The sequence below is a fragment of the Elephantulus edwardii genome, unplaced genomic scaffold, assembly GCF_000299155.1.
Source record: "Elephantulus edwardii isolate Elephantulus edwardi_28Jun2011 unplaced genomic scaffold, EleEdw1.0 scaffold00063, whole genome shotgun sequence".
Classification (NCBI taxonomy): Eukaryota; Metazoa; Chordata; class Mammalia; order Macroscelidea; family Macroscelididae; genus Elephantulus; species Elephantulus edwardii.
In genome coordinates this window covers 7738683-7748928 of record NW_006399813.1, presented here as the reverse complement: position 1 = coordinate 7748928, position 10246 = coordinate 7738683, and the positions used below count along the sequence as shown (strand labels likewise).

The 10246-nt window shown below is 42.5% G+C and overlaps 1 protein-coding gene across 1 annotated transcript in view; it reads left to right on the top strand.

The window, feature by feature from the left end:
• The first annotated feature begins 352 nt into the window (after window positions 1-352).
• The window catches only part of LOC102851819 (complement decay-accelerating factor-like), a 51468-nt gene continuing 41574 nt past the window's right edge, over window positions 353-10246 (top strand). Inside the window, exons 1-2 of the mRNA XM_006888003.1 lie at window positions 353-436; window positions 1119-1247. Of these exons, the coding sequence (XP_006888065.1) occupies window positions 353-436; window positions 1119-1247 (213 nt within the window). The remainder of the gene's footprint in view (window positions 437-1118; window positions 1248-10246) is intronic.

Genomic DNA, 10246 nt, shown 5'->3' with positions numbered 1-10246 from the left:
CTTGCAGCTAAGCCGCCAAAGCTCCCCTTGCTGAGTGGGTTCTAAATGAAGGGACTGATAGGTTTAAACCGCCAAGCTTTTGGGTAGCAGCGGGATGCTCTCACCACACCACCACTCAGGCTCTCCTAGGAAAGCCAACTATAGCTGATGTCCAAATACTTCATCACCCCAAGTGCGCAGAACCTCTCTGTGGCCATGGAAACTTAACCAACCCGTCCCTTCCTGTCTGAGGGTGAACCAAGGAGGCTGGTTCGGAGCCCCCAACTCACTGCGCACAGCCGACGTGTTCAACAGCAACAGCAGCAGGAGCAGCTCCCCACAGAAGCGCAGCACTGCAGGGGCGCTCAGCAACATGGGGCTCATTGCCCGCCCAGAGAGGGATGCAGTCTGGGACTCAGAAGCATCTGCAGCAACAAGTGGGCTGGAACAAGCCCAGGTAAGCCGCTGAGCCAGGGTTAACTCTGGTCTTGGGCGGGGCTGAGTTTCAGTCACTAACTGGGTGGGGCAAAGAAGACTGTTGCGCAAACACACGTGAGGCTGGATGAGGATGGTGGCTTTGCCAGTTGATTTGGCCTGGTTGGGGCCCAAGATTTGAGAAGTGGGATTCTCTGCGGGAGGGGAAGAGCAGTCAGGGGCTGGACGCTGTGAATGGACGCTGTGACTCCAGGTCCACAGTCCCGCGCTGCTACTGTGCAGCTGCAACAAGCTGGCCCAGCTAAAAATGTAAATACCTTCTAATTAAACATTAACACCAGGGGAGCATAGAGGAGGAGAGTGGTCCCAGTGGTGCAGACTTGGATTTACTGAAATCTGAATTAACTTCAATTGACTTTAGGGTGCTTGAGCACTGTGTAAGTGTATGATCAGCCTGGTGCATATGCAGTGGAAGAAGGAAGGGAGGGGAACAAACTACACAACAAATCAAACAAAAACTCCACCCAGTTGTCATGGAAATAAATTTTGCTGCTTAGTAACCTCATGCATATCAAAGTAGAAGGGTCCTTTAGAAGATTCTCAATGGCTACCTTTTTGAAGTAGATTGCCAAATAGGCTTTTCTTCCAGGCTTCCAGTAGGTGGTTTCAAACCTCCAAACACTGAGCTTTTTATCTTATTGAAGAGCCCAGGGATGTTCCCTCAAGAAGAACAGTGTCCACTCAGGAACTTGAACCTTCACTACGTCATGGGTCAACACAAGGATAAGGAAAAAGGACTTCCTGCAGATCGCTCTATACAAAAAGGAATCAGGGTGAGATTTTCGAAAACAAAAATGAAAGGAAATGTTGCATTGGGGAAAATCTACAGTCAAAGACCTCTCTAAAGTGCTGAAAAACAAAGATGTCAGTTTAAGGATGACAAAGGTGTATACTTGATTCAAGCCATGGTGTTTTAAATTACTTCCTATGGTACCACGTACTGCCAAGAGAACAAACAGATCTATCTTGGTGAGGGTGAAACCAAGGTGCTCTCTGGAGGCAAAGATTTTGAAGCTCCGTCTCACATAATTTGAGCATTTGGCCAAGAGGAACCAATCTTTGGAGGAGGACATCATGCTTGGAAGAGTGGAAGGACTACACAGGAGAGAAAGACCCTGGATGAAATGAGTTGACACAGTGACTAGGGAAATAGGGACAGCATGTCAGAGACGGTGAGATTGGATCTGAATTCAACAGGGTTCAGAGCTATTGTGCATAGGGTCAGTATGAGTTGCTGGGGACTGGACAGTACATAGCAACAACAATAACAACATGCTTGTGAAAGTTGGACAATTAATGGAGATAACAGGGGGGGAAAGCACAAAACATTTTTAAAGTAAGCCCAGTTTGCATATACACAGTCTACATATGCTTACAAGCCTAAGAATCTATGACCATTTACTTTTTCAACATTCAATACACTGACCAAGGTTGTGTCAAAATTGTACCATTTCTCCATACTTCTCCAATTGCTATGCTGAATGAATAATTCTAGAAGCTGGATTTAATGAAGAACAATGTGCCAATAAGATTGAAAGCAGACTCATCAACAACTTGCATTATGCAGATGACACAATCATGTTTGCAAAAGTAAAGAAGACATGAAGTACTTCCTGCAGAAGATCAAAGAATACAGCCTTCAGTGAGGATTATATCTCAAGGGAAGACAAAAATTCTTACCAATAGACAGTAGGTCATATTGTGATAGATGGATAAAGACTTAAATAGTGAATTATTTCATTCTTCTTGGATCCACAATTGATATCCAGGATAAGTGCCACCAAGATACCAAAAGAAGCATTGCACTGGCACAATTTGCTGTTAAGCACTTCTCCAAAGAACTTAAAATTCAAGGATGCTAGTTTAAAGACGAAAGTGAATCTGATCCAAGCCATGGCCTTTTCCCTTATTATGGATCTGAAAAGTTGGGCAATGAATCAATAAGTATGACAGAAGAAAAAGAAAAATATATCTTTCTATTGTGTTAGTGGTGAAGGCCTATCTTGGAGGAAGTCAAATATGTTGCTCCTTAGAGGCAAGAATAGTGACAATTTACCTCATATAATTTGGGCATGTTGTCAGGAAGAGGTCCTTGGAAAAGGACATCATGCTGGAAATGGTGGAGGGTCAGTGTGTTTTGTTGTTGTTGTTATGTGCCGTCGAGTCGCCTGTGACTCATAGTGACCCTGAGGGTCAGTGTAAGAGAGGAAAACCTTCTACAGGTGGACCACCGACATGGTGACTGTAACAATGGGCTCAAGTGTATCAGAGATGATGAGGATGGCTCAGACAAGGTTCACATCTATTCATCCAACTACTATGGGTTGTAGGTGGCTCAGTGGCACTAACAACAACAATACAGTCTGAACAGAGCTGCCGTTATCATTGTGTTGTGTGGGATCGCTTGATGTGGCTTTTCTAGTCATTGTCTTAGTTACTCTCACCTGATAGCTGATTAGGAGTGCCAATGTGAGGTGTTTATCTGTGGTCCACAAAGGCGGTTAGAAAGCTTGCTCAAAATATGAAGAAAGTAAATTGTACCTTTGAATGGGATAATGTAAGTAAGATATTTGGGCTGAGCAATTTTTCCATCTTTCCAAGCTTAAACAGAGGCAGAAAACAAGACATATTCCTACAATCAAGAAAGAGATCCAGATAGTCCTTTGCACTTAAGATCCCTGGCTGAAATCGGGTACAGAGACAGTACAAGATGGGTAGCACAGCAGCCCGGTGACCATAGTGGAGGTAGCAGTGATAGTGGCAGCAGAGGTGGTGAAGAACCAAAGAATAGTGTCAGATGGTGCTGTGGAATCCTGGCTCCTGGGATGAGCAAGAAAATGAGAAAGAATAGTTGCTGGCTGAGAGAGCACCTGGAGGCCTTTGCTGGCGGGAACTAGCTGTTGATAAAGCCATGTGCCATCAGACTGGGGCTTACTGACAGTTTAAGGGTGACACCTAATTGGTAGAGCTAATGAAGCTTTGTGACATTTGCCTGAGCAGAACACAGAGGTCATGACCACAAGACCAAGGGTGAGAGAGCTGGCCTACAAGCACAGCGAAGTAGAGGGAATTCTGATTGAAGGTTTATATACTGAATGTTCCTGACTCTAGTGGCAATCTGTTCCTTCCTTGATAAACTCCATCAATGTGAATATTGTCTGTGAATTCTATGTGGCCATTGCAATGGATTATCAAACTCAGCAGAGAAGTAATATTCCTAAGAAGAACAGTGCATGATAGAATTGTGAGCATAGTGTGGAGTATGGTGGTGTGGCTTTTGTGCTGTTGGTAGAGAGTCTCCCTCCTTGGAAACTTAATATTGTCCCTCCATGCCTATCATACTGACTTTTGCATACCTAATTACTACATTTCATTATGAAGAGCAGTTTATTTCCTTCAAAGATCTTTCTCTCTCATGACTTGTCTAGAATCTTACTTATATTTCACAAGTAGTCAGGAAATCAACAGACAAATTGCAATGGGAAAATCTGCTCTCAGGGAACTCTCCAGAATACTGAGAGTTAATGATATCAGTCTAGAGACTAAGGTGCACGCGATCTAGGCCATGGTCTTCACAATTACTTGCTATGCATCAGAGAGCTAGACAATGACTAACGATAGCAAAAGAAGAGTTTTTGCCTTTGAGTTGTGGAGCTGGAGAAGAGTCTTGAACATACCATAAACCACCAAGAAAACAAATAGGTCTGTCTTGGAGAAGGTGAAACCAAATTTCTCCTTGGAGGCTAGGATTTTGAAACTTCATCTCACATACATTGGGCACGTGGCCAGAAGTGATTGGTCCTTGGAGAAGGACATCATGCTTAGAAGGCTGGAGGGACAGTGCCTGAGAGGAAGACCCTGGATAAGGGGGATTGGTAGAGTAACTGGAGCAATGGAGGTAGATGTGTCAGAGTCAGTGAGACTAGCTCAGGATAGGGAAAAGATCAGATTTGTTGGACATAGGGTTGCTAATTATAGGGGACTTGAGAGAACATAACAACAACAATTACAATCAAGAGAGCTTTGGTGGTCTAGTGGTTAGGGAGTGTCACTGACAACGCAAAGCTACTAGATGCTCTGGGAGAGAGAGATTGGAAAACATCCTACTGTATAATGTTCATATTCTGAGAGCCCCTGGAGGATCAGCTATGAGTTGGCTCCAACTTAGCAGCAATAAATTTGAATTACAACTGAGCTTGGAATTACATATTTTTCTCTTTACTTTCTATTTTAACTTAAAGATGTAATTTCTGTTTTTCTTGATGTTTGTGTTACTGGTATTCCATTTACACTCAGTGATAGATGGGGATGATTTATAAGAAAGGAACATTAGTTAAAAAAGTATTCCTAAGGCTTCTTTTCTCTTTAGTCTTGTCTTGAGGGAAATCCTTCGTCATGGGGTGGGGTAGAAGGAAGCAGGGATGGTGACACTGTGAATTACTGCTCTGGGTGACACCAACTGACATCACCACAAACAAGACTCATTCCATATTTGGGTGGAAATCCTTTCATTGCCCAGTTTTTCTTTTTTTGTTATGTTATTAGGAGTTGTCAACTCAAGTGTGAGTCATAGGGACCCTATGAACCCTGTCTTTTCGTGTGCCAGTCTCACGATCTCTGACACACTCAAGCCCATGATTGCAGCTACTATGTCAATCCATCGTGCTAGCCCAGGGCCTTGACCCACTTATTTCCCAACTCCACCCTCCACCAGGATACCCCTTCACTTCTACCAAATCCCTTCAGAATTTATCTTCTATTGTCTGACCCATGAGAAGCTTTCTTGGCTTCTGTGATTCTGAGCATATCAACTGCTGACAATTTTTTTATGCTGTGTTCAGTGTCTCTTAAGTTTAGTTGTACTGTCTTCGAAGGGAAGGTTATGTGTCCTGTAGAACTCCTGTATAGATTCTATTTTTCTTCTTGGCTCTGCCTTGGGACTTTTGTACCTGTGGAGGTGGCAAAAGCTTTTACTGAAAGTTGCTTTCCTATTGTCTGGCCCCCGATTCTGCCCCCGTGGCTTCCAAGTTCTCTGGCGGCGTGTCCCTGTCTCCCCTCTGTGCCTCTCCATGGATTTTGGCTCCGCCTTGGGGCTTTGTACCTGTAGGCATGTCAGAAGCTATTGTCACCAGTCGCTTCTCTATTGCCTAGCCTCGACTTCCGACTTCTACTTCCAGGGCGGCATGTCCCTCAGTCTCCCCGACCAATTTTGGCCGCAAAGTAAAATATCGAAGGAAAAATTATAATCTAGGCGAGGCTTCTACTAACCAGACCTTATATATTCATACAATTTTTAAGGGAAATAAATTCTTGGGGTTATTCACCAGGAAGATGAGTGTTGGCTTTTTCATCAATGTCCTTCAGTGCGTTTCTGCTGGATCATTGCTCTGACTAAAAAAAACAAAACAAAACAAAAAACCGAAATCCACTGCTGTTGAGTGGATTCTCATAGTGACCCTACAGGTGCTCTATGGTGTGTTTAAGGTTATGATCTTTACAGAGGCAGACTGTAAAGATCTCTTTCCCATGAAACAGTTGACAAGGTCAAACTGTTGACCTTTGACCAGGAAACGAGTGAGTAAACACTGCACCACCAACACTCCTTAACTCTGATCCAAACCCCAAGTCCAACACTCCAAACCAAACCTACACCAGCGAGTGGATTCCAATTCATGACAGACCTCCACCAGATTTCAGAAGGCTACTTATTTTTGCAAAGGGAGACTACCTTTGCTTTCTCTCATGAATTTTAACTACCAGATTTACGGTTAGTAGCTGACACAAAATGCACTCTGACCCAATACCACACGGATCAGTGCTACTGAAACCTGCGTGTGCAGCACAAATACCTGGAGATGGCCATAGAATCCTCAAGCCTCGTTCCATCTCCAGAGATTATGATTTCATAGTGGGGGCCAGTGTGAGCATTTGGAATTTTTAAATTTATTTTTTAATATTTTTATTGTAATTTTAGCACAATAAAAATTTTGATATCCATTCATTCAGTGTTGCACATCTTCCTCCCTATCTCATCCCCAGTTTGCATTTTTTAAAAAATTCATTCATTGTTTGAATAGAAACTTAGATTTCCATTATTAATTTATTGTTTTCCCTCCCTACCCTACCCCCAGTTCACTTTAAAAAATAAACCAAGCAAAATTCAATCATTGTGGCATAATTTCCTCCCTCCCCTCAACCCAGTTCACTTTGTTATGCACCTCTTAAAAGCGCCTTATGTGATTCTAAAGAGCATCCAGCCCTACAAAGCATTGTCCCTATTTTAAGGTCTTAAAACAAGTATTCTTTGTCTTAAAACAATTATACTCCTAGTGCTCATTTTTGTTTTGTCATTTTTCCGACACGTTCTCACATATATCTGCAGATACTCTGGTGGTGGATTCTCCTTTGTAGTCAGATTAAAATAGTCCCAGTGGACGTTATTGACTGCCACCATGGGTATAAGGATAGTGAAGATCAGGAGACAGAATCAGGCAAAGGTTTGACCTGCTGAAGCAGCTTACGAATCAGTGACACCTAATAACAATGTTGAACAAATTATTTAAGAAGCTGAAATAGAAGAAGAATGTGGAGTCAAGATTCGAGGAAGACTCATCAATAACCTGTGTAATGCAGATGACACAACCTTGCTTGTCATCTGCATTATATGAGATGGACTTGAAGAAGGACTTGAAGTTCTTCCTGATAAAATAAAAACTACAGCCTTCACAATGGATTGCATCTCAACATCAAGAGAACAAAAATTCTCACCACAGGGCCAATAGAAAACATGATGATAGATTGAAATAGTCAAAGATTTAACCTTAATTGGTTCCACAATCAACACCCTTGGTACCAGCATTCAGGAGACCAGGAGATGTATTGCATTGGAAAAGTCTACAGTCAGGGATCTTTTCAAATTACTGAGAAGCAATGATGTCAGTTTGAGGGCTAAGGTGTACCTGAGTCAGGTCATGTTCTTCTTAATTACTTGATATGCATCTGAGAGCTGAACAATGAGAAAGGAAGATGCAAGAAGAATTGATGCATTTGAATTACGGTGCTGGAAAAGAGTACTGGATATCTCATGGACTGCCAAAAACCCAAACAGTTATGTCTTGGAGAAGGTACAGACAGAGTGTTCCCTGGAGGAAAACATGATAATGTTTCATCTCATATATTTTGGACATGTTGCCAGGAGAGGCTATTCCTTGGAGAGGGACATCATTCTTGCAAAGATTGTGGGATCGAGAAAGAGGAAGTTCTTCAACAAGATGGATTGACACAATAGCTGCAATAGTGGGCTTGAGTGTGTCAGAGATTGTGAGAATGGCACACGACAGGACAGCGTTCATAGGGTCCCTGTGAGTCATACTTGACTTGACAGCTCCTAATAACTAACAAAAAAACCAGGGCAATGAAAGGATTTCCACTCAAACATGGAATGAGTCTTGTTTGTGGTGATGTCAGTGGAATTGGTGTCACCAAGAGCAGTAATTCAGAGTGTCACCATCCCTGCTTCCTTCTACCCCACCCCATCCCGAAGGATTTCCTTCAAGACCAGACTAAACAGAAAAGAAGCCTTAGAAATAATTTTTTACTAATGTTCCTTTCTTATAAATCATCCCCATTTATCACTGAGTGCAAAGGGAATAGCAATAACACAAACAACAAGCAAAACTAAAGTTACATCTTTAAGTTACAATAGCAGATAAAGACAAAACATGTGATTCCAAGCTCAGTTGTAATTCAAACTTATTGCTGCTGAGTTGGCACCAACTCATAGCTGATCCTCCAGGGGCTCTCAGAATATGTAAATTATACAGTAGCATGTTTTCCCATCTCTCTCTCACAGAGCTTCTAGTGGATTCAAACCACCCACATTCGAGTTGTCAGTGACACTCCCTGACCACTAGGCCACCAAAGCTCTCTTGATTGTAATTGTTTTTATGTGCTGTCAAGTCCCCTGTAACTAGCAACCCTATGTCCAACAAATCTAATCTCTTCCCTATCCTGAGCCAGTCTTACTGACTCTGACACTACCTCCATTGCTCCAGTTACTCTACCAATCCCCCTTATCCAGGGTCTTCCTCTCAGGCACTGTCCCTCCAACCTTCTAAGCATGACATCCTTCTCCAAGGACCAATCACTTCTGGCCATGTGCCCAGTGTATGTGAGATGAAGTTTCAAAATCCTAGCCTCCAAGAAGAAGTTTGGTTTCACCTTCTCCAAGACAGACCTATTTGTTTTCTTGGTGGTTTTTGGTATATTCAAGGCTCTTCTTCAGCTCCACAACTCAAAGGCAAAAACTCTTCTTCTGGTATCCTTAGACATTGTCCAGCTATCTGATGCATAGCAAGTAATTGTGAAGACCATGTCCTAGATCACGTGCACCTTAGTCTCTAGACTGTTATCATTGCCTCTCAGTATTCTGGAGAGGTCCCTGACAGATTTTCCCATTGCACTTTGTCTGTTGATTTCCTGACTGCTTGTGAAATATAAGTAGGATTCTAGACAAGTCATGAGAGATAAAGAGCTTTGAAGGAAATAAACTGTTTTCATCATGAATTGGTAGTAATTAGGTATGCAAAAGTCAGTATGATAGGCATGGAGGAGACAATATTAACTTCCAAAGAAGGGAGAAACTCTACCAACAGCACAAATGCCCCACCACCATACTCCACACTATGCTCACAATTCTATCATGCACTGTTCTTCTTAGGAATATTACTTCTCTGCTGAGTTTGATAATCCATTGCAATGGCCACATAGAATTCACAGACAATATTCACATTGATGGAGTTTATCAAGGAAGGAACAGATTGCCACTAGAGTCAGGAACATTCAGTATTTAATCCTTCAATCAGAATTCCCTCTACTAAAAAAAAAAAAAAAAAAAAAAAAAAAAAGCCAAACACCGAAATCTTTCAGAATAGGCTAAGAAGCCTTGGTGGTGTAGTGTGTTACGTGTTTTTCCATTTAAGACCATAGCTTCTGATAGACGTAGCCTCATTCTCCTCCTGACATCTCTCTGCTGAAAAAAAAAAAAAAAAAAAAAAGAATTCCCTCTACTTAGCTGTGTTTGTAGGCCAGCTCTCTCACCCTTGGTCTTGTGGTCGTGACCTCAGTGTCCTGCTCAGGCAAATGTCAAAAGCTCCATTAGCTCCATCAATTAGGTGTCACTCCTACACTGTCAGTAAGCACCAGTCTGATGGCACATGGCTTTTACACCCTAGATCAGCAGCTAGTTCCCGCCAGCAAAGGCCTCCAGGTGCTCACTCAGCCAGCAAGTATTCTTTCTCATTTTCTTGCTCATCCCAGGAGCCAGGATTCCACAGCACCATCTGACACTATTCTATGGTTCTTCACCACCCCTGCTGTCACTATCACTGCTACCTCCACTACTGTCACTGGGCTGCTGTGCTATCTTGTGCTGTCTCTGTATCTGATTTGAGCCGGGATCTTAAGTGCAAAGGAATATCTGGATCTCTTTCTTGATTGTAGGAATATGTCTTGTTTCTTGATTGTAGGAATATGTCAAGTTTAAAGCTCTGTTTAAACTTGGAAAGATGGCAAAACTGCTCAGCCCAAATATCTTACTTACATTATCCCATTCAAAGGTACAATGTACTTTCTTCATATTTTGAGCAAGCTTTCTAACCGCCTTTGTGGACCACAGATAAACACCTCACACTGGCACTCCTAATCAGCTATCAGGTTAGAGTAACTAAGACAATGACTAGAAAAGCCACATCAAGGGATCCCACACAACACA